General features: G+C 41.6%; 1 protein-coding gene across 9 annotated transcripts in view; it reads right to left on the bottom strand.

The window, feature by feature from the left end:
* Nucleotides 1-25983, bottom strand: part of CALD1 (caldesmon 1) — a 223128-nt gene that overhangs the window by 34281 nt on the left and 162864 nt on the right. For all 9 annotated transcript variants that reach the window (XM_083365290.1, XM_083365291.1, XM_083365296.1 and 6 more), the window contains exon 3: nt 1-40. This exon is cut by the window's left edge and continues 104 nt beyond it. In XM_083365290.1, coding sequence (XP_083221416.1) covers nt 1-40 — 40 coding nt within the window. The remainder of the gene's footprint in view (nt 41-25983) is intronic.

The raw sequence follows: 25983 nt of genomic DNA, 5'->3' as shown, positions 1-25983 counted from the left end.
AGCTTCTTCCTCATCGTCATCATTTCTGTGATAGGCTAATCTGCAAAACACAATTTCAAAAAAAAAAGCTAGATCCTCTGTTCAGAACGCCACTATAATATCTAAGGTGATTACAGGACCACAAATATATTTGCTGAAATACTCTACATTCATATCATATTGCACTGAGCATATTCAGTTTCTTCAGGGCCATCAAAATGTAATATCTTTTTACAGGTTAATCAGTAAAAGTGTTTCTGCACTCCATGACTAGATGGAAGAAGCCCCTAGCAATAGGGAAAGGAGATTAGGAGAGTCAAGGGTATCATGGTATATAGAAATTGTACACTCTCAATATATTTAAGGTTTGTTTCTGCTGACGACTAAGAATTAAAGTGTGAAGCCAAGACATAACAAGGCAACGGTGCTACAAAGAGAACAGAACAGAGTAGAACAGAGGTCCCCAACCTTTTGGGCACCAGGGACCGGTTACCTAGAGAGAAATTTCCCCATGGACCGCAGGGGGCGGTTTTGTGTGCTGCCTGCATCCCGCGGATGGGGGGTTTGCTTCTTTATGCTGACCAGTTGCTGACATGCCACGGACCGGGGGTTGGGGACCCCTGGAGTAGGATACTTTATTTGTTCAAATGTGGTTAACAACACAAGGGATTTTTCTCCTTATTCATGTGTCCAAAGTTACAAGTTCTTCTGTATTCCAAAGCACCTAGATATGTTTTCTGACAACTTTTTGTTGCGTTGGAAGCAGAGCTTTAGAATGGTTTTTTTTTTTTAACCTGATATACTCTGGAGATGTGGTGGGCTTCCACACATTATATCTAGTGCTAGCTGGAAAGGAGGAAAGGAGCTGCAGGCAAACTCTTCTGGACAACTTCAGGTTGGCTAAGGTTACCTTAGAAGGAAGAGGAAAATAAAAGCAGAGACTTTCTCAGAAGAACTGAATTTCTGAACTATGGTTTAAATGAGTACCTAACATATGTAAACTCCATCTAAGCAAACCTTTGTTTAACATGCCAGAGCTATCACAGAAGCTTTCACTTTTGAATTAAACTGGACTTTAGGTCACTTTAAACTTTCCGTAGCAACAGGGATTGTTGCAGCTATTCAGGTTTACAAAGATTTTATCTTCAGACAGACAAAAATATCATGGAACTAAAATAATCAAGGATCACTGAGCAAATCCTATAGAGATCAGTCTACTAAACCAGAGGTCCCCGACATTTTGGGCACCGGGGACCGGTTCCGTGGAGAAAGGTTTTTCCATGGACCGGAAACTGTGTGGTTTTGTGTATTGCCTGCATCCCACGGATGGGGCTTTGCTTGTTTGTGCGGACCAGTTGCTGGCATGCCGTGGCCCAATACTAGGCCACGGACTAGGAGTTGTGGACCCCTGTACTAAACTACAAAAAAAATGCCTACATACAGCTGGCACAATCATTGCAAATATAATCTACAATATGGCCCTAAAACTGAGAAACCTGGACAGCAAGAAGTAGCAGCCTTACTACCTGAATTCACACAACACACTATTTATGTATTTATGTATTTATGTATTTATGTATTTATTTATTTATTTATTTATTTATTTATTTATTTATTTATTTATTTATTTAGATTTATATACCGCCCTTTCCCGAAGGACTCAGGGCGGTTTACAGGGCATTTAAAAAACAGTCAATACAAACGTTAAAACAAATTAAAAGAGATTAAATAGAACCCTGAGAAAATTAAAACCCAGTTAAAATTAAAATTAAAAATATTCTCAGCCTGGGCCAGAGAGCTCGAAGAGCCAGGTCTTCAGGTCCCGGGGGAATGAACGGAGGTTGGGGGCAGTCCTAAGCTCCGCAGGCAGCTGGTTCCACAGGGCAGGCGCACCCACTGAGAAGGCCCTACCCCTGGGTGTTACCTGCCGGCAGTCTTTAACTGGCGGCACCCTGAGGAGACCCTCCCTGTGGGAGCGCACTGGACGAAGGGAACTTGATGCTGGCAGCAGGTGTTCCCTCAAATATCCCGGACCCTCGCCATTTAGGGCTTTATAGGTCATCACCAGCACCTTGAATCTCACCCGAAGGGCAACTGGAAGCCAATGCAGCTCGCGGAGTAGAGGTGTTACATGGGAGTATCGGGAAACCCCCATCATGACTCGCGTGGCCGCACTAGATTCCCAAACCTGGGTTAAGAGATCATAATGCAGAATGTCACCTGCCATGATATGCACAGACTGAAAACCATATTGCAGTTGAATAAGATGCCCTGCTTTATACAATCAACTAAGCCAGTGTCTGGTTTTCCACAGAGTGCTAAGCCCCAACTGCCCATCTCAGTCCAAGTTAACATGTTGTTACCCACAAGCTTCACCGCTTGTTCTCCTAATTCAGGGGCTGGCTGAGGAATTCTGGGAGTTGAAGTCCAAAAGTCTTAAAGTTGCCAAGTTTGAAGACCCCTGCCCTAATGAGATAGACAGGAGTATGTGATATGCCTGGAAGGATCAGGCTGGCCATGAGAATTGTGACTTGCATTCACTCTAAAATGCCTCCAAATGCTGCAAACACATACAAGTAGTCCTTGATTTATGACTGGTCTCTTAGCAACCATTCAAAGTTATGATGGACCTTCTGAGCATTCCAAAATTCCAATGGCTGTCCCCTCCTGCAATCATGTTACTGTATATCAGGCACTTGGCAACCAGATCCCATTTGCAGCCATTTGCAATATCCCAGTCATGTTTTATTACATTTTTGCTGAAAACCAGCATTTACTTCCAGTTTTCAGCAAAACCAGTCCATAGAGAACCATTGTTTCACTTATAACCGTGGTGTTTACTTAACAACCATGGCGATCACTTTATGTCCGTGGCATTAATGACTACCACAAAAAAGATAAAATTGGATTTGTGATGTGGATGACACAATTTATAACCATCATGCCTAATTACCTTGATGGGCAGGCTGAATTATGATCGTATGTGCAAGACTATATGCCCTCCCCAGTTTTAGCAGAAAAGAGACAGAATAAATAAAATGCACAAAGACTGTTTGCTTATTCCAGTGCAGTGTGTCCCAGCCCCTGCAACTTTTAAGATGTGTAATCTTCAACTCCCAGAATTCTCCAGCTAGCATGCTGGCTGGAGAATTCTGGGAATTGAAGCCAACACATCTGAGGTTGCGAAACACTGTTCTAGTGCATGACAACTTCCCACATTTAATGTGTGGCTCACCTGCCAATATACATGGCCACTAGAGGACCATATTCTTGCAAAGGTCTTAAGAATCAGGATACAAACTTTCCTAGTCTGGTTGCCTAAGATGGGGGTCCTCAACCTCCGGTCCATGGACCAGTTCCAGGATACAGCATACCATCAACCAGTCCACACAAACAAGCAAAGCCCCATCCACGGGATTCAGACAGCACACAAAACCACACACCCAGTGGTGGGATTCAGCCAATTCGCACCACTTTGGCAGAACCGGTAGCTAATTTTTTTGTTGCCCAGGCCCAGAATGGACTTTGGGAAGCGGCATCCACATAGAGAACCAGTTGTTCACATATCTGAATCCCATCATTGCATACACCCTCCAGTCCATGAAAAAACCTCTCTCCACATAACCGGTCCCTGGTGCCCAAAAGGTTGGAGACCTCTGGCCTAAGATTCTTCATTTTTTTCTGGCCTTCTTCTATGGAGATTCCTTCTCTTCACGGAAAAAAATGATAGCAAAATAAAAGTAATGGAAAATACTCATATAAAGGTCCAAATTGATTTCCCTTTTCTTCCTTAGTATCAAAAATACGCAGAGTCCTTCCCCACAAAGCATGTTTCATTCACTCCATATTAAACTAACTTTTTCCTTCTTTGGCTTCAGATCAAACTTCTTTCCCGATTTAATTCCTGCTTCCAATACTGGGAAAACAGCTCTAGAAACAGAGCACATCAACTTACCTGAGGTTGTTGTTAAAGCCTGTAAAATATTCAACTGCAAGTAAAATCTGGTGGGATGGGTGATTGTTCTCCCTTATTCTCACCTTGCTCAAAATATTTATAGCATGCTTACCCAACTTTTATTGTTGGTTTGGAATTGGCATTAACAGAATCATAATTGGAAATAATCTAAGGAATATTCATCTCTAATTTTGTACCTAAGCATTTACAAGTTAATGATTGTATTCATTTGTTCTTCTATCAGCTTGCTTGCACCTCTCTTCCCATCCCATTTATCTGGATTAATCTTTAATGCTAAGAGGCTAGTCCTTTGACTTTGAAAAGATAATTTTATGGCTCCAATTATTCAGCATCTTGAAGGCCTGGTGTTACTTGTGATTTATAAACAGTTTGCATACAAATGCAGGTTGGGTAGGTACAATTACGATGAAATATAGCCAGTTTTGATGGAACTGTTGGGTAACAATTTCATACATGAGAAGTCTTAATGTGTACAATTTATGCTGTTGTGTTGCTTTCTTTTTTGCCTTTTATTTCTTTTATTTCTGGCACGCAGAGCCCTTTCTGTGGGCACGTGCACCACTGCCCCAGTCCTAGGCCTTCAGCTGGGTTTTATAAAACTTTTTCGCTTTAGGCCTCCGCCGCCGTGTGCAAAAAAAAAAAAAAAGATTCAATCAATCAATTTCAACTTCTCACAGGAAAAAAAAAGATCTCGCAAAGTTGGAATTGATTGATTGAACTTTTTAGTCCCAACCAGTCTGCCATTACCACCGCAGCCATGCCCACCCAATGGGCCACGCCCGCCCAATGGACCACACCCACCCAATGGACCACGCCCACCCGGCAGCCCATGATACATAAGTGGGTTTTGGGTTGCAGTTTGGGCACTCGGTCTCTAAAAGGTTCACCATCACTGATCTAAACCATGGGTGTCAAACTCACCATGTCACGTGACATGACGTATCATGACTTTTTTCACATTGCCAGAGCTGGGGTGAGCACAGCCTCCGCATGATGAAACCCGCCTGCGGGCCAACAGTTTGACACCCCTGTGCTAAATTGTAGTGCACCCACTTACAGAATACAGAAATTTCTCCTTGTTTCTAAGTTCAATCTCTTCTTGATAAGTTTCCATCTGATTATTTCTTATCCATCTAATTATTTCTTACCCTGCCCTTGAGTGCTTTGAAGAATTGGTTAACCGTCTCTTGTCTGTGACAGCCCCTCAGATATTGGAAGACTGCTATCATGCCAGCCCTAGTCCTTCTCATTTAGCTGATTTATGGCACTAAATGATTTAAAATATCATTTAGTTTTAACTTCTATGGAAATGCAACCCTGTTCTAAAACCTGGACTATCAACTTTTATTTAAATCAGAGAGACTGGTCAATTATTGATACGTCTATTCATAAAGGAATTAGAATTTGTGGGAAGCTAAACTTACCAGTGGCTTTTTACTGTGACAACATTATTATATTCGTAGTCCACATGCTAGGATTGCAAAATGTGATTTCTTTGGTTTTGGCTTAGCATGCCATATAAAACCAGATACTGTGGTTTATAAACTGTAGTCTTTGCCATAAACATTATGATTTATAATACTATGTGAAGCCAGAAAATTCTGCTTGCTTGACAAACACAACAAGCGAACTCAGATTTTCTCCCTTCACACTCTGTTGCTGTTGCTAGTGGTAACAGAAGGCTGAGTGGAATGGCCTTTAGTGAACTGACGGTTTTGTGTTTTTATGCTTTTACATCAAATGAAAAATACATCACAATAGATACACCTGCAACAAATGCTGGAATTCTGAAATGAAAAAGTATGTTTTATGTTGCAAGCCACCCAGAGCTGCAAGATAAGTGATAGCAAATCACTTTGATAACAAGCAAACAAATAAATCTTTTGTAAGTTTCTCATTCTGGCCAAAGAATTCAGGTTCGGCTACTGTTCTTAATGTGCTGGCTGGGGACTGAAGTCCACACATCTTAAAAGTTATCAAGTTTGAAAATCCAGGATTAAGGATTAGTATATCCTGGTGTCATCCATATTCTCAGCAATCGTACCAAGTATGATTTGTTTGTAATACAGACATTGTATTACTCTGTATTTACTTTGTAAAACTTTGTATTATGATTTGTAGTGGTCATACCAATTCATTGTATCTTACGACGTATGGTTGTATCTTATGAATCACGAACTATGATTTACCACTTTGTTGTTTACCACTGAGAGTTTCTGCATCAGAGACAAATTCCTTGTGTGTCCAATCTCACTTGGCCAATAAAGAATATTCCTATTCCTATTCGTGCTATGGCCTGCTCTGATGCACAGAACTAAGAAGCATGCGAAAATGTCGCCATCTTCTCTAGCTCAGGAAGAGAAACAGTAGGAGAACCTACAATTTGTGTGCACAATATCTCAGCGTTAATCTGCAGGTACTCCTCGACTTACAATGGATCACTGCCCCCCCTCCCAGTCACTTGGCCACATTTCATGTGTTTGACAGCTACCTGACATTTACAGCCATTTGCAGCATCACATAACTGCGATTTCTGACATTGGTTGGCCAAACATCAATCTTTACTTCTGCTTTTTGGCAAAAATATCCCATAGCAAACAATAGGTTTGCTTAATGACCAGCACAAAAAAAGATGATGGTAAAATTGGGTTGTTCACATGAGACCCTCTTTATGACTGTAACAGGCAGGTTCTAGAACGGTCATAAACTGAGGACTACCTATACATCCTGCCTTTCTTTTCTCTGCTTAAGGCAGAATACATGGCTCTCCGTCTTCCTGATTTTCTCTGTCCTGATTTGTTATCCTATCCTCTACAAAGCAATAACATTCTTTTCAGTGATATGACACAAAGCCATGACTCAGGATCAGGGCTCCCACACAAAGACAATGGCTGAACGGAGCTAAGCTATATTTGGTGTGTTTGGCTTGAATTTAGTATCTATGGAGATTCTCAGTCATCCAGGTCATAGTTTCACGAGGCAACTGGACTTTCTTGTTTTTCTTTGAAGATGTTTCGCTTCTCATCCAAGAAATGAGAAGAAGTTGAAGAAGCTTCTTGGATGAGAAGCAAAACATCTTCAAAGAAACACAAGAAAGTCCAGTTGCCTTGTGAAAAAACATCTTTGGGACTTGAATTTAGTATTTGTGTAATTTCTAAACCACCAATGTGGTTTGTGAATGAATGAATCCTTTGTTTGTTTGTTTCTTTGTTGTTTATTATATAGCCACCCAGTTCCCAATACATACAGCATATCCGGTCCAGATGCAAATGGCTCATATATATTATGATGGATTGCAACCAGCCTGTGCCAGTGTTTGAGGACCCATTGTTAAATTTTATGAAATTTTGAAAGCTGGTTGAAAGGAGCTATGACACCTCACCTCCTGTGCTGAACACTTGTTTGCAACTAACAACATGGGTGGTAGCAATGAAGTCAGGAAAGCTAGTTCTTATATATTTATCAGCACACCATCCTCATATGTATATAAAGACCTGTCTCTTCCCCAACCTAATTTTATGCAATATCCCAAGCAGAATACCTAACACGACTCAGGGCAGCATCCCATACTCAAAATAAAAGCAATAACCTAATAAACCAGTATGTAGAAATAGAACACCAGAAGTATATAAACCTAAAGGAGAGGTTTTTAAAAAACAAACAAAAGGGATACAGAGGTCCTTATTTGGGGCATGGTAGAGTAGCTGGAAAGACAGCAGGCTTCATTTCAAGGATTGTATTCGACCATAAAGTGGTGAAACATCTTCCAACACGCTTTACTTTGAATTCCTGCCTTGAGCAAGGGTTTGGATACGAAGATTCAAATATAACTTTCCAATGTTATGATTTCCTTCTTTACTTGCTCCCAGTAATTGCTTGGCAGTGGTGGGGCACACCAAAAGTTCCCTTCTATGACCAGTCTATGAAGCATCTCTAATGAAGCAAACATAGTCCATCCAGGAATTTGCTGAACTTCAACCTCCACCATCGAAAAGAAGGATGACGGGTGCTAGAAACTGTAATGGAACATTAGCCAGAGATGTGGAGATTTCCCATACTCCAAGGCTTATGCATGCAGAGAGATACACATATCTTGGTGAAGAACAAAACTAGAACGTCAGTATCTTCAACTGAACTGCTGGCAAGTCATTCATCCAGTGGCATTCTTCTTCATTTTTGACAACCTATAAAACTGAGCATCACAATTCTAATGCATACAAAAACAGAGTATGCCTTTTATGCAGCATGTGTATAAAATGGGGAGAATGCTGAAAATATACTTTATACCAAGAGCATGCTTTTTACCTGCTGTATTTTCAAGTCATTTTATGCACAGCCTCTTTCATGATTCTCAGAGTGAAGTCTAGCCAAGAACGCCCATAACAAGAACAATACATAAATAAATAGCCCCTTCAGCTACTAAAATCATGTTGAAATTGCCTTTAGCATAAAGATTAAAAGACTCTCTGGTTGCATTCCAAAGTGGAAGCAAGTAATTTATTCAATATAGTTTATTAAATTTTTATACCGCCCTTCTCCCGAGGGACTCAGGGCGGTGAACAGGGCATATAATAAAAATACAGAATACAAAAGTTAAGAACAAATTAAATTATAGCCCAAATAAAACAGTAAAAAATACAAATATTAAAACCCAAGTTAACTCCCCATCAGGCCAGGCCAGCTTGTTCAAATAAATGGGTCTTTAGGCCGCGCCGGAAGGAGCGGAGATCCGGTGCCATCCGGAGCTCAACCGGCAGTTGATTCCACAAAGCCGGGGCGCCCACAGAGAAGGCCCTCCCCCTGGGGGCCACCAGCCGGCATTCCCTGACCGGAGGCACCCTGAGGAGGCCCTCTCTGTGGGAACGCACAGGGCGGAGGGGAGTCGACGCCGGCAGCAGGTGGTCCCCAAGGTATTCCGGACCCATGCCATGTAAGGACGTAAAAACCATCACCAAGACCTTGAACCTCACCCGGAGTACATCAGTTCTAACACATGTAGGCTAGACATGTTCTCTATCTGCTTCTTTAGCATTTTTTAAGGGAAATTGTTGAAAAAGTAGTAGGATTCAAGACTTGGGCAGAAACTGACATCCCCTGGTGGATGACAGTCTCAGGACTTGCTTGACCTGCTTAGGAAGTGCACTCTTCTTGGTCTTTTACATTTCTAGGGGCCTTCAGTTTTATTAAGCAAAGTATTCTGGACTGCTTACAAGTGTTTGAAGTTGAGAACAAGTAGTGGTTCTGCTACTTCCTCAGTGGATAGTCTCAGTTGATGGAAATAAGGGAAGAGAGGGGATGTCATCCAGTGGCTGCTCCCTTGAGTACATGAAGCTGCTGAGGGGAAGGCATCCATCAGTTTGGGATGTAGGATCACTGATATAGTGATGATAACCAACTGCATATCCCTGGGATGTGCCAGGGACATGGAGAAAGTCCTGACCTAGTATTGGGGGCTGTTAGGCTCTAAATGAACCAGCTGAGATTGAATAGTATGTCCAAAATAACATCTCTCAGTTTAATGTCACTACACACAACAGTGGAACCAGAACAGTATGTGTACCAATATCGTCTATGACAGGGGTCTTCAACCTTGGCCCCTCTATGACTTGTGGACTTCAACCTCCAGAATTCCCCAGCCAGGCACGCTGGCTGAGGAATTCTCGGAATTGAAGTCCACAAGTCACAAAAGGGCCACGTTTGAAGACCCCTGTTCTATGATAATCAGACCAGAACTGTATCAGAGGAAAGATGGATAGAAGCTGGTACAGACTGACTGATTTAATAGTATTTTTGTACCATTGACTTCATATGAATTCTTCACAATTTACAGATAGCTGCAATGAAATCCAAACAATTACTGGTCAGGAGGCCCAGAAACACCTTATATTAAACTAAAGATGGGAGAACCCTAGTTTCTGACCAGGCTGTCATCAACACTATCATGGAGGCACTGACAATTATTTGTAGAGCAAAGTTTATATTGGAAGAAGAGTATCATGATGACATCATTTTAACAGCAGAGCAACTAAAGCAGACATGTCAAACTTGCGATGTCACGTGACGTCGCACAACGTATTGGAGCTTTTTCACTATTGCCAGCAATGGTGTGGGTGTGGTTTCCTGATGACACGTCTGGCCCGCGGGCCAGCAGTTTGACACCCCTGAACTAAAGGCAACTTCAGCTGTCCCTGAAACTGGCTAGAGGCAAAACTGAGGTGATGTCATGAGTTAATGTTGCTTAAAAGTGATTAACAGTGGTTAGTGAGGATCTTCCTGCTATTTTAAAAAAGTATGGATACAATCTGGCAAATTGTGTAGCCTGTGGAAATCTGCCATTTTCCCCTCACACCGTCTTCAACACAAATACCCCCGTTACATAAATGAACAAATAAATAAAATCCCAAGCAAATTCAGTTTCAGGTCCTATCATATCAGCCTGATTTAACTTTACAGAAAGCTACCTATTATGTGCTGCTAGCTGCAAAAGCAGAGTAGGTAAAAATGAACCCTTTTCATTAATATATATCCAAGCAGGTTTTGCTGACCTGTCCTATGATTATTTCCAAGCAACAACATTTCCAAAATTCATACTGTATATATTAAGAATTCAAATCAAATTTTAATATGGTTTCCTCCAGATCCCAGTTTTGAGATAAAATAGTTTCTTGAAGAATAATATGGTTTATATGAATCCTGGTGGCACAGTTGTTAGAATACAGTATTGCAGGCTAATTCTGCTAACTGCTGATTGCCAGCAGTTTGGCAGTTCAACCCTCACCCGCTCAAGGTTGACTCAGCCTTCCATCCTTCCGAGGTGAGTAAAATGAGGATCCAGATTATTGGGGAAAATATGCTGACTCTGTAAATCATTTAGAGAGGGCTATAAAGCACTGTGAAGCAGTATATAAGTGCAAGATTAATACTGTTTTAAAAAAGCTATTTAGAGCTAGAGGATTAAATTTTTATTTCTGACAATTTTGCAAATAGAGCAAAGTAATTATTTTGCAGCAGTGCAGCAGCAAATTATTAAGAAAAGCAGAAGAGAAATACCCTTTTGATGTTTTCCTTTGCAATGGCTATCCCCAAAATTTCCTAACACGATGCTTATCAACCAAACCCCGACAAAATACACAGCCAACCACAACACAAAAACAAGTCCTGCCATACATCAAAGGAACTTCTGAAATGACTGCCAGAATACTGCAACACCTAGGAATAATGATAGCCCACAAACCTACATTTACACTCAGAAAAGAGTTATCTAAAGTCAAAATACAGAAGGAAGACAACAGCAACATAGTATACAAAATCAATTGCAACAATTGTAACCAATTCTATGTGGGACAAACAGGAAGGCAGTTGAAAACAAGGGTTCATGAACATCAACTAGCTGTTTAAAGGCACAACCAGAAATCCACAATCTTAAACCACACTGATAAACAACACCAGGTTCGGATTGGGAAGAAACAAAAATCCTTGGGCATGCCAACACCCACCACATATGTGAATTTATTGAAGCCTGGTATTCTACTAAAGGAGCAATTAACAAGCATATTGATCTAGAGCCAGCATATGAATACAGTATGTAAGCAACCAGACCATTCTAACTACCTATCCACAAGAGAACCAATCAGCTGCTCAGAATTTAAATTTAAATATAGCTCCAAACGAACAACCCAACGACCAACTGATCATACTGGCACATAAGACATTTATAAACTAAGGAAAATAGGTCAAGAAAATCCTGCTGCTGACGTTACCTAGTCTGGTAACGAAACATCTTGGTGAAACATCTTGGTGAAACATCTTCCAACACGCTTTACTTTGAATTCCTGCCTTGAGCAAGGGTTTGGATACGAAGATTCAAATATAACTTTCCAATGTTATGATTTCCTTCTTTACTTGCTCCCAGTAATTGCTTGGCAGTGGTGGGGCACACCAAAAGTTCCCTTCTATGACCAGTCTATGAAGCATCTCTAATGAAGCAAACATAGTCCATCCAGGAATTTGCTGAACTTCAACCTCCACCATCGAAAAGAAGGATGACGGGTGCTAGAAACTGTAATGGAACATTAGCCAGAGATGTGGAGATTTCCCATACTCCAAGGCTTATGCATGCAGAGAGATACACATATCTTGGTGAAGAACAAAACTAGAACGTCAGTATCTTCAACTGAACTGCTGGCAAGTCATTCATCCAGTGGCATTCTTCTTCATTTTTGACAACCTATAAAACTGAGCATCACAATTCTAATGCATACAAAAACAGAGTATGCCTTTTATGCAGCATGTGTATAAAATGGGGAGAATGCTGAAAATATACTTTATACCAAGAGCATGCTTTTTACCTGCTGTATTTTCAAGTCATTTTATGCACAGCCTCTTTCATGATTCTCAGAGTGAAGTCTAGCCAAGAACGCCCATAACAAGAACAATACATAAATAAATAGCCCCTTCAGCTACTAAAATCATGTTGAAATTGCCTTTAGCATAAAGATTAAAAGACTCTCTGGTTGCATTCCAAAGTGGAAGCAAGTAATTTATTCAATATGCAATCAATCATAGGTTCATTCATTCCGTCCCTCTATAATATGTTTGAGATTTGGCTAGTTTGCATATACCGTATGGCAGCAATTTCCCCTCCTTCCATAGACAGATCAAATATATATCTGAAGCTGAACAGCTCTGACATTCTTCTTCTCTTGCCTACTGCATAATTACCCACAGAAAACTGAATCAAGCAAGATAATGGACAGTAGATTCATGTGGAACAATCAGTTCCAAATGAAATGTTCCGGGTTCAGCCTTGCGGCACTTCCATTCAAGGTATTTGGAGCCACTTCCAGATTGGCTCCATATCCTTGTATTCCCCCATTTCCTCTGTCACAAGCAGCTGAATTGAATTACTTCCAGGTTCGAGAGGAACCACAATATTTCCAGCTGGAGGTTCAACCGGAAATGCTGGAATTCTGTAGAGCTTGGTGGTGGGCCATTCCCAATTACAGGGAACCACCCCTCTCTAGTTCCTTCCAGTTCCTGAATTTCAGCCATCCCAGTAAATCTTATTAAATACATAGCACGCTGTCTCTGAGCACTCCAGGCATACAAAGTGGAAATGGCAATCTTGATGCCATGCAAATATTTTCTTGTGTGGACTGGCAGTGAAAAGGTTTGGGCTGAACCTAAAGCAGTGGGTTTCACTCCTCAGCATTTCTAAGCCTAGCAAAGTGAAGACAGATATGAGTTGTTTTCAAGCTGCTTTTGAGGAACCAAGTAAGGGTAAAAATGGTGATGCATATATGTGCCTTTAGTCATGCTTAGAATAATTTCATATACTTCTCAGTTACAATGAATAGATGCAAACTGAGAATGCATTACACAAACCTTGACCAGGATAATAATTCAGTTAGTATCTGTCTGTCTGTGATGCCCTAGACTAGAGCAGTCACCTCCCAGATTGCCATCCTGGCTGAAATTCCAGGAGTTCCACACTTAACTTATTTATATAGAATATGTAACTGAGGACAGTTGCCCCCCAACATTATCAAAATAAATTCAAATATGAAGCTTTGAACTTTCGGGAGAGGGAGGGGAAATACTGATTCAAAATCAAAATAATGCACTATCTTTCCTGATGCTGTTGTAAAATTGCAGGCTTGCCATTTTATATTCCCCCACACACACACACACAACCTTCCATTTACTAATCAATGACACACAGTCGCATGCTTCCCTTATGTACTTGCTAGAAATGGTCGTCTGAAGGATGATGACTGTCCTGTCCTTGTTTAGATGGGACGAACTAAGCATCACTGCCACAAATGATACGGTAGTGGTGGGTGACCTGCATCTCTCTTTCAGAGGCTTCCTGACTCCGGCTAGGATGGTTATGCCGCCATATTGCATTGTCATTGTCATCCTTGTTTGCCAGTTGCTGAAAACAAGGTGATCTCCCATTGTTTCTTTGCTACTGTAAGTGACAAGTGAAATAGGTCCTTTGTCGTTATCATTCTCCAAGTTCCTCCGTCGCTCCAAACATTTATTTTTTAAAAAGTAACGCAACTCCAGGCTGCAAAAAGTTTCTGCTTTCCTCCTCTAACAACTTTTTCACATGCCTTCTCCACTCTAAAGGCATCTCTGTATTGCGTACCAACACCAACATCACTTTTCTTTTTTTTTTTAAATTGAAAAGTTTTACAGTACATTTTTGAATACAAAACCCCTCCCCTCCCCCTCCCCTCTCCCCAAACCTCCCCAACTCTCCCCTCCCCTCCCCTCCCCCCTCCCCGACTTGCCAGAGCTAAATACAGGGTATAAAAATACAAACAAACATAATCTAAAATATGCAAACAACAATAAGATATTAAATTCTATCGCACTTTAACTCTTAATAAAATAACTACAAGCTAATTATACATCATATAAATCTGCTACTTATTCAAATGCTAAGTGAAACTTTTTAGTCCCATATTTATTCTGATCTTTCAAATACGCTGAAATCTTTGCCATCTCCGCCAGCCAACATCACTTTTCTTGAAAAGTTTCCCCAACTCCCAAAAAGACTGATTATTTTCTCAGCTTCCTTTGACTGAACTCTGAGATTTTGTTCTCATCTTTGGAAAAGATAGAAAGGAATTATTTTAGCAAAGATAGCACTGACAGGTTCCCTTCCATTCCCCCCCCCAGAATGCATCTCAAATCAACTCTATCAGCAAGCAGGGAAGATGTTACACCCAGGAAATACAGAGAGGATAAAGTTAATCTAACCCAGAAAAGCATCTGCATTTCTTTTAAACTCACTTCTGCTGTTTTCTCCTCATTTTCCAGTTTCTTTATGATCAGGCTAGGTAAAGGAAATATTAATAAACTCATTTTTCAGAGTTACTTGATATGGCAGATGGCACTTATAATGGTGTTGTTGGGTTATTTTGAAAGACACTTCCTTAAATTACATTCATGTACAATAATCTGACAGGAATAGAATAGAATAGAATAGAATAGAATAGAATAGAATAGAATAGAATAGAATAGAATAGAATAGAATAGAATAGAATAGAATAGAATAGAATAGAATAGAGTTGGAAGGGACCTTGGAGGTCTTCTAGTCTAGCCCCCTGCTCAAGCAGGAGAACCTATACCATTTCAGACAAATTGTTGTCTAGTCTCTTCTTAAAAACTTCCAGTGTTGGAGCATTCACAACTTCTGGAGTGCAGTCTATCACTCTCTCACAGTTACTACTGAAATTTCTGAACCAGGCATCGTAAATCTTCCATTGTCCATCACTGTTTGAAGAATGCTAGCAATTCCAAGTATTCAGGGCAAAGTCTTTCTCCACTCAAGGTTGATTCTCCATATCCATATCATTTTCTTGGTAATCTAAAGAACTGGTTTGCCTTTGACTTCCTGTATAGGTTAGCCTGCAACTGTGCATTTGTTGGTGGTCCCCCTTCTAACTGATAACTAGATCCAATCCTGCTTAGCTTTTTCCAAATCACTAGCACTGATTTGGTAGTCTCACTAGCACTGATGATGTTATCTAGCCAGGTAATGAAATGCCTGCAAGCAAATACCAAACTCACAGTGTACCGAGGACTCCACAGTTCAACCCTGAGTTACAAACATTCTCTTCTAGTTTTCCAAATCAGCTAGAAAATTTAGAGGGGGAAAAACGGTTCTGTTTGAGCCTAATCAGAAGGGAAAAATTCTATTATTATTTTACTGATAATTGGTTCCGATAGGAGAGAAAGCTCTGCAGCCTAGTACATTCAAATGAAATTCCCCGGCCCTGTCTGGATAAGGCTGAAAACATTCCACAATTATATCCCAGACAATCAACTTTTCCTAAGTACTTTCCTCTCCTCCTTTATGGACAGAAAAGCTACCCGTGACTATTAACTATAAAGTAACTGCTGCAGAATAAGAGCAGGCTGTGAAATTTCACATTGATGGAAGTAAACTGTGCTGATGGAGGGGGGGGGAAGGAATGGGGAAGTGAGGGCCCAGTTTCAAAAATATGCACAGCGCAGCAACGTGTGGGGAGCAGAGCTAACAGGAATCAGATGTCCACATTCCTGCTGCCTGATCAGTGTCCCTGTACTTATGGCTGGCTGGTTGGCAGGCATGTGTGGGGTTCTTTCTTCAAAGTGGGAGGGGGGAATGAAGCTTAAAACAGGCTTTGGGGGATGTTTAAAGTTTATTGCAACTACACAGGTAAGACACAATCATGTGGAGTTCTTTTCCTATGCAAGAGGACGTTTCTCCACAAGATCAAGGGGGCAGAAACTCCTGCATCTTACTTTCATGCAAGCTTTTAACTTTCCCTTTTATCAGGAACAGGAGAGGAAGCTCCTTACCCGAGGATTTCATAACTCAGATTCCAAAGAACATCTATAGCCTTATCTGCAGTATTAACTTGCTGTGTACTTTTCTAACTTTTACAAAGAGTCTGCCTGAACTTGCTCAACATCCCCAGAAAGAAAACAGTTTCCAAGTCAAGGAACTGGTCCTTGGCTTCTGTCTGCCTTTCTGCAAAAAAAAAAAAAAGGCAGGGGATCGGTCTCGTAAATACCCCCGTGGATATGAAATCGCACGTAGCTTGAGATTTCCACGAAACCCATCCTCGAGAAGCGTGCCTCATACCTTGAAACACAGGTCGGAAAGTTGGATTGGAAATCAACATTTCAAAAGCACTGAACAATGACTGTTGCCCAACAATGATGAAACAGGCAAATATTTAACTCGGGGATTTTTTAAAAAAACAACACCTCAGCAACCAGTTTTACTCAATGGCTACTTTGCTGAGGTGATTAGAGGTAATCCTCAACATATGACTACAATTGGGACCAGAATTTTCCATTGCTAAGCAAATTGGTTGTTAAATGAGTCATGCCCAATTTTGCAACCTTTCTCTTTTTTTTGCCATTATTGTTAAGTGAATCACTGCAGTTGCTAAGTAATTGTGTGGCTGTTAAGCAGATTTGGCTCCCCCCTCCATTTACTTTGCTTATCAGACACCAGCAGGGAAGATCAGAAACGGCTATCGTGTGACCACTGCAGCCATCATAAATATATGCATGCCTCTTGCCAAGCACCCACATTTGGATCACATGACTATGGGGATGCTATGATGTTTTTAAGTGTGAGAACGGGATGTAAGTCACCTTTTTCAGTATCTTTGTAACTTTGAGCAGTCACTAAACAAATGGTTCTAAGTTGAGGACTATTTCTAAAATAATTGTTCTCCACCCCCACCCACCCTGCCCCCAAAGTGACTTTTTGGCAGGCCATATGGCTACAGCTGTAATTCTCTTGGAACAGATGGTCCTCTTTTTCCATATCGGCGAAAGCCATACTTCATAATCAGATACTCCGTGTAACCCAGCCTTCCCCAACCATGGTGTTCTCCACATTAATTTGGGCAACAACTCCCAAATTCCAAGGCTTAATCCAGTAGCTAAAGATTCTGGGAGCTCTCCCAATACATCTGGGAGGGCCAAGCTGGGAAAGGCTGCCAGACACAAACTGGATTTATGTGTGAGATTCTTAGCTGCTGATCCAAATTCTGAAGATTCTTTACAATCATACCATTTTTCCAAGGTGCATCAAAGGTGCATTTTTTTAAAAAGCAAACTTTTGATTTATTTTACAAGCCACCCTGTGTAGCCAACCGAGAGAAACAGAGTAGATAGAAATAGCAATCTATTCCACATCAAACTCAGTTTGGAAACAGCTGTTGCCCACCAGGAAAGACATGTGGAAGAACTAGGGTCACAGGACCTTACCCTCTTCTGCATGTTGTCTATCTCTATCTGCAGCAGCCATATTTACAGTCTAAATGTTTTCAGGATAACAATTTAGTCATATATGGATAAATAGCGATAATTGTGTAGATACATATAGACACTCACGAAGCTATAATGCAAATGATATTCTAGAGATATGCCCCTATAAGTACAAAATACCAAAGGCAACTTATGTTGGCATTGTTGTTTTCTTCAGGGCACACCCACACTTGCTACTTCAAGATTATTCTGTTTTCATTTTTCTTCTTTTCAAAGAGCAGCTAAACTTGACATATTGGTCCTCATTTGGGTTATTTGTATTTGGCAGCACTGCAGGTTTTTAAAAGGCAGCGTGATGGAGCCTGAAGTTCAAGGACTGAGCAGGTTCTTTTGATGTCATACGCCAATATTTGTGTTGTCACTGGGGGCATCTTTTGATGTCATCCAAACCCTGATTCTAACCCACTTGAGAAAACAAAAACTAATTCAGGGACATAGTTCAAGGATATATGGCCTGGGTCCGGGGTATTTGAGGGAACACCTGCTGCCCGCATCAGACGCCCTTCACCCAGTGCGCTCCCACAGGGAGGGTCTGCTCAGGGTCCCGCCGGTAAGAGATTGCCGGCGGGTGACACCCAGGGATAGGGCCTTCTCAGTGGGGGCGCCTGCCCTCTGGAACCAGCTGCCGGTGGAGCTGAGGACTGCTCCCGACCTCTGTTCATTCCGCCGGGACCTGAAGACCTGGCTCTTTGAGCTCTCGGGCCCAGGCTGAGGAGACATTCATTTTAATTGGGGTTTTTAATAGTACAGGGTTAATTTAATATTTTTTAAATTGGGTTTTAACTTTTGTATGGTTGATTTTTAACTCCCTGTAAACCGCCCTGAGTCCTCAGGGAAAGGGCGGTATATAAATGCAATAAAATAAATAAATAAAATAAATATTATTAATAATATAGTTGAATGGATCTAATGCCAAACCTTTCCAGGAAATTAAAGTGTCCAGGTTAAAAAAAACACAAAATAACAGAGTTGGAAGGGACCTTGGAGATCTTCTAGTCCAACCCCTTGCTCAAGCAGGAAACTCTATACCATCTCAGACAAATGGTTGTCCAATCTCTTCTTAAAAACCTCTAGGTTTGGAGCATCCAAAATTTCCGGAGGCATGTCATTTCACTGATTAATTGTTCTAACTTTCAGGAAATTCCTTAGTTCTAGCTTGGATCTCCCCTTGATTAGTTTCCATCCATTGCTTCTTGTCTTGCCTTCAGGTGCTTTGGAAAATAGGTTGACCCCACCTCTTCTTTGTGGCAGCCCCTTAGATACTGGAACACTGCTATCATGTCACCCCTTTTTTTCATTAAACTAGACATACCCAATTCCTGAAATCATTGTTCATATCTTTTAGCCTCCAGACTCCTAAGACAAGGGTCCCCAACCTCCAGTCCATGGACCGGTACGAGGTCGCAGCATGTCAGCAACCGGTCTGCACAAACAAGGAAAGCCCCATCAGTGGGATGCAGGCAGCACACAAAACCACACACTCTCTGGGTCCGTGGAAAAAGTTTTCTCCACTGAACCAGTCCCTGGTGCCCAAAAGGTTGGGTACCTCTGCCCTAAGAGTCTTTGTTGCTCTTTGGCGGTTTCATAAAACGATACAATTCGAAGCACCTTAGAACCCAGTGTTCTAATCTAGCTCAGGCATTGCTCAATGCAAGATCCTTTATCACAGCATCTCTAACAGAAGATCATCCACCCTCTGTTTGAAGTCTTCTCGCAAGACATAATTTATTACTATATGTGGCAGCTCTTTTCCACTGGCTGACAGATCTTACAGTTATGGTGTTTCTCCTGATGTCTAATGTGAATTCCCCGTTGCTGCTCTGGGCCAAGAGAGAGTTAGTCTATTTCCTGTTGTGTGTGACAATTTATTTGCACTTATACTTCCTCTCAGCTATCTATTCTGCATGCTAAACATACCCAGATCCTATGACCCTCATAGGCCTCTAGATGCTCCAAGATCTTGACAGCTGGGGCATTGAATATGCTCCAATTTGTCACCATCCTTTCCACCTTTCTCTTCAAATTTCATTCAAGATATCTCCTATTGTGCATGGAAAATCTGGAAATCATTTCAAGGCAACCATCAAATCTAGAAAAAAAAAACCTCTTTTCAAACCAAGACCCTAAAACAATATACCGTACACTTAGATGTAAAATTCAAAATCAGTAATTTAAATTTAGCGGGTTGTTCCAAAACCAGTTGTCCCCATCTGCTTATGAAATTAGAAAAAGGAGACCGGGATAAAATGGATAAGATGACTGTGTAAACAAGCTGATCTGGAATGAGACCTTGAGAACTTAAAAGGCATGAAACTAAATTCTCTCTATATATATTTTTAGGAGAGAAAATAAGGATAACACGACCTTGTAGAAAACACACCATTGAAGGGAAGGGAAGGGAAAGGCAACAGAAAGCATATGAGCCTTGGTGGAGCAGTGGGCTAATGCCTCCTCAAGTAACACCAGCGTCCAGTGATGGAGCACCTACAACTTTTGAAAGGCAAACCATTCCATTGGTTAATTGCCCTCACTGTTAGGAAATTCCTCCTTAGTTCTAGGTTGCTTCTCTCCTTGATTAGTTTCCATCCAGAGCCTTGGTGGAGCAGTGGGCTAATGCCTCCTCAAGTAACACCAGCTGCCTGCAATTAGTGCAAGTTTGAGTCCCACCAGGCTCAAGGTTGACTTAGCCTTCCATCCTTCCGAGGTAGGTAAAATGAGGACCCAGATTGTTGGGGGCAATAAGCTGACTTTGTAATAATGCCGCTTGGGGTGTGTGTGTGAAAGCCCTAACAAGCAGGCATATACATAGAATGAAGGCTACTGCTAAGCTTGTAAGCCGCCCTGAGTCTTCGGAGAAGGGTGGGATATAAATGGAATTAAAATAAATAAAAATAAATAAATATGCAATCTAGCACTCTCTGGCTATTTTATATTAAAATGCTTTGCAATTGACCAAGCTGATTCAAGCTGACAGGAGCTGAAGTCCAGAACATCTGAAAAGTATCAACTTGTCTCTCAGCTCAGAGAGAAGAATGGCTCCTCTGAACTCTCCAGCTGGATTCTTCCCAGCACCAGCATAATCATAAGGCATAATTTAGCACCTTCCTTCCTTCCCTGATTTATTCACGGCAGAGCAATTGCACAGTAAAAGCCTTACCTCAAAGCACCTTTCCCTGGCAGGAAGGGATTATACTGAGGCTAACACTGAAAAAGCAAGCTGGTTTTAATCTGTTTTGTCCAAATAACTGTGGATCAATGATTAGTAGGAATTCAACGCTGTGAATTCTTTACAGCTAGGTAGAAATGCAGATTTTTTTTAAAAAAAAATTATTATTATTATTATTATTATGGAGCATAGGTAATATATCACTTTCTTTGCTAGTTCTCTATTTTTGCTGTTTTCTTCTGCTTTAAATTGCAACGCGCTTCACATTGGGGAATCTGTTATTTCTGACTATGTGACTCTATTTTTCCCTTTACTGAATGAGGAGGTATGTACACTGGTGACAATATATATATATATATATATATATATATATATATATATATATATATATATATATATATATATATATATATATGTGTGTGTGTGTGTGTGTGTGTGTGTGTGTGTGTGTGTGTGTGTATATGTTTGTGTGTGTGTAATTTTTTTTATTGCTAACAAAGAATTAAGGGAGACTAATATAGCTTTAATTCTTTGTTAGCAATCCAAAAAAATTTACACAAATATGAGCTGTCACTGTTGTGACTACTGCCTGTGGATGGCCTTGGGTTAGGCTGAAACAGGAAATAGGATTTGTCCAGTGTTTGGGGCCTAGCAAGGTATTCTAAATACTTAACAAACACTTAACACACACACACACACACACACACACACACACGTGTGTGTGTGTGTGTGTGTAATAATATGTTACCAGTTTTGACTGAATCTGCCAAGAATGGCAGATAGAAACTTGACCACATCAGTGTTCATAAGGGGAAGAAACAATTTTTTATGGAAACTGATGGGGAGCAGAAACAAAGCCAGATCTGACATCAAAATAATCTCTTGAAATAGCTGCATTGGGCCTTAGGTAAATTTCCTGCAAATGCAGATTACTTGCCAAGATATTTAACATTTCTATTGCTAGGAAGCTATGTTGTAATTATACTTTCAGGGCTGAAAATACAATGCAATTAATATAATTTATGGGTAAAAGCTGATAGGCAAGTTTGGCTAAAAAAAAAAAGGAATCACAAGTCAAGGATCTGGGTCCTGTGTTCACACGCTCTATTATTGCAGGGACTCCAGTGCACATCTTAAGTTATTGGAAGTGGATGAACAAAGTATACAGGTAGTCCTCGACTTACAACTGTAATGGAGCCTGCCCATCAGAGCCATAAGTTGTGATGGTTGTAAAGTGGATCATCATGTAACTGAACCTGAGTTTATGGCCATTTTTGAGGTGATCGTTAAGTGAACCCACTGTTCACCATGGAATGGGATGATTGGCGTGGCCAGCTGGGGACAGCCTTCTTACCACTGCCAAGTCCCCTCTGCCAACTTGATGCTGCCATTTCTTTGCAGGACATTTGAACACTGGGGGTGGTGGGAAGGCCACCCCCAGCTCACCATGCCAAATTAGCAGCATTGAATCATCATAGACCAGACATGTCAAACTCATGACATCACATGACATCACACAACATATCGGGACAGTTTTGCCATTGCCGGCAATGGGGTGGGCATGGCTTCCAGATGACGTATCCAGCCTGTGGGCCGGGAGTTTGACACCCCTGTCATAGACCATGTTCGCTATGGGATGGTTTTGCAGAGCAAGAACAAAAGCCAGTTTTTAGCAACAACATCATAAATCACAATCATACAGCCGTGGGACATTGCAAATGGACACAAATGCCGACTGGTTGCTGAGTGTCCTAAATGGGGGTCTGTTGTAACTTTGTTCATTTGCTAAGTGACTACCTGTCTCTCTCTTTAGGTTGGATTGTTTAAGGAAAATCCAGAGTTGATAGATTATCATCAAGTGAGAATGGAATCAGTTCAATCAAGTCTTATTTGAGATTCTATAAGTTGTTCACTCATATAGGTTTAATCAAACCACCTTTGCCTCCAATGAAGTTGCTGTACGAATGCCAACAAATAGGCTAAAAATTTTGACACACACAAATACACATGCATGTAGATGACCCCAGGAATAAGGCTTGGTTTATATTACTGTTCAGCTTATCAGGAGCTGGTGTCACTCACACAGTTTTCTTTTCATCAATTACTTCCACTCCAGTTATTACTTCCACAACCAACATTTCATAGGACTTCGCTATAGTTTTCAAAGAAATGTTCTAAACTAACAACACCTTGTCAAATGTTTGACAGACTTCAGCCAAGGCCAAGCTTGTAAAAAATTATGCACAATTGGGGGAGGGGAGGAACAGAGATTTACTGGCAAGTCCTGGTTGTCTGAAACACAGGGTATGTGTCACCAATTCACTAGTATTCTTAATGAGAACAGCCTGGTCTAGTAGCAGCATGGACTAGGATGGGTTATCACCAACGTGTTGTAACTGCCCTCGGTGTGCAATCACTTCTGCTGATCAGCCTTAGGTTCTCTTGCCTGGCAGAATAGCTGGCTTTGAAGCAGGCTGAGGTCCAGAGAACCCCAAGGGATTGGGAGCAGAGGATCAGGTGCCTCAAGGGTGAGGAAGACCTTGGGAGGCCTGGGATAGCAGGCCTGAATCTGTGCTAGGTCTAGGACAGTGATGGCGAACCTTTTGGAGACCGAGTGGCCAAAAACCACCCCTGCCCCACCCCATTCTACCCCACTCTGCCCACCCGCACGGCCATCCACCGCCTCCACAGCCCGCTGCAGCAGATCACCTAGGCAGCCCAGCAGCACCATGGCGGCCATGTTCTCCGCCTGCACCCCGCAGCATCATCTGCTCACAACAGGGCGTGAGGGCAGAGTCTTGTCCTCGCTGCCCAGCTGCCATGTCATTGGCTGCACTGCTCCACGCGGGCCACAACCGGGGGTGATTCTCCCCCAGGAAGGCTGCTGGTGAGGAGGGGGCCGCAGGAGGAAGCGGGCCTGGGGTGATGGTGCGTGTGCCCACAGAAAAGGCTCTGAATGCCCCCTCTGGCATGCCTGCCATAGGTTCACCACCACTGGTCTAGGACCTCCCTCATCCATGAGGCACCCGGTGCTCCACTTAACCAGCACATTTGTTTAATGATTACTTTGGGGAGAACAGGGATGGGGGATCATTAGGAAATGCAACCGTAATGGGCAGGTTCCATTATGTTCATAACTTGAGGACTACCCATATAAAGATGATATGGTGTGGCTTACAATGTTCATCTTTTCTCACATTTAAGATAATAACAATGATCTTTTCTAGGAATGTCATTTCACATGGGTCCTCAGTACAGAAATGGCCAATATCTTCTGAGTTTCCTTTCTGTCCAAGAGAATGGACACAATGGACAAAAGAATTTCTAATTTTGTCTCTATCTCCCATTTGTATTTATACCTTTTCCATCATTCTGGCCACCCGCACTGAAGATTTCAAAATAATGCTGTCACTAATTGCAATAATGCCAGAATCAAGTAGTTAGATGAATAGAGTGCTTCACAGCACATCCCAGGATCTGTTAAAAGTGAATATTTATTTCATTCCAAGTATGTCACAAGAATACTCCCAAATAAACAACAGGAACAAATTACCTTTAGCTACCCTGCTTCATTCACAGATTTTAATATGCACTATAATAGTTTGAGTGGCAAATCAGACTCATCGTAAGACTTCGGCACATTAAAAGGTATGCTGTGATTGAAGTTGTATGAACTAGGAAGAATTGGAAGATATAAACTGGGAAAAACTAGAGGGTTGTTTGAAAATAAAAACAACTAAAAGCAGGGGTTCCCAACCCTCGGGCCACAGCTTACTACTGGGCCGTGGCTTGTTTCGAACCAGGCTGCACAAGCGGCTGGCCAGCACACAGCCCGTAGCTTGACTTGCACCAGCAGCAGACCAGTGCACACGCCCTCACACCAACCCTCCACTTGTGGGGGCCAGCTTCCCTCTCCCCCAACCAGGCCGCTAAGGTTGGGGACCACTAACCTAAAGCTTAGGGTTAGGTAGAAAAATAAAAAATGAGAATGAATTCCAACTGGGGAAAAGAATTTCTGGAGCAGATGTAAAATAAAAGTAAAAATGACCTCAAGTTGAGCATGGCTACTACAGCTATGCAACCTTCTCAGTAGCATTATAAAAACTGTCTCTTCCGAGATAGCTTTTTGCTTACCCAGTTTGCCCAAAAGCTTTAGAAATCCTGGCTCATTAAAGCAGCCTGGGTTTTTTTGGGGGGAGGGCAAGTGTCATGTGAATGGGTTCGGGCAGTGGCTAATAATTCTTTGAGTAAGGAGGTTACGGGTCTTGGTTTGTCCCCTCCTCAAGAAGCTCTACATGAGGCTGCTCTTGCAGAGGATTCAGAAGCTTCAGCTGGTACAGAAGAATAGCACCGAGACTTATACAGTATATCATTTCATTCTCTGAGCAGTTTACAGAATCTACATCCCATCTCATTTTAGCAATTTTAGAAGGCTGGAAGACTGGGTCAATCAGTGGGCAGAGTCAGCCTGCAATACTGCATTCTAAGCACCGCACCATCAGGGCTCTTACTGCAGCAGTTTGGACAGTTATGCACACTCCTAGGGCAGTACATGATACGCCCCAGCTCCAAGAGCTGCATTGGTTGCCAGTTTGATTCTGGTCCAATTCAAGGTGCTGCTTTTAACATTTAAGTCACTTCATGGCATTGGACTAGGTTATCTCTTGTGCTCTTCAATGTCTTCATCAATGATTTGAATGAGGGGATGGATGTGGAACAGCCAATTTGCAGACAACACCAAGCTGGCAGGAATAACCAACACTCCAGAAGATAGGCTCAAGATACAGAAGGATCTTGACAGACTTGAACATTGGGCGCTATCTAACAAAATGAAATTCAATGGTGAAAAAAATAAGGTTCTACAATTAGGCAAGAAAAACCAAGTGTACCGGTATAGGTATAGGTGCACAGGTATAAGTGTACCTTGCTCAATAGTAGCAACTGTGAGAGGGATCTCAGAGTCCTAGTGGACAATCACTTAAATATGAGCCAGCAGTGTGCTGCAGTTGCCAAAAAAGCC

Source organism: Vipera ursinii (assembly GCF_947247035.1).
Source record: "Vipera ursinii genome assembly, chromosome: 6".
Classification (NCBI taxonomy): domain Eukaryota; kingdom Metazoa; phylum Chordata; class Lepidosauria; order Squamata; family Viperidae; genus Vipera; species Vipera ursinii.
Note: the sequence above shows the minus strand (reverse complement) of the source record. Positions and strands in the feature narration are given on the sequence as shown.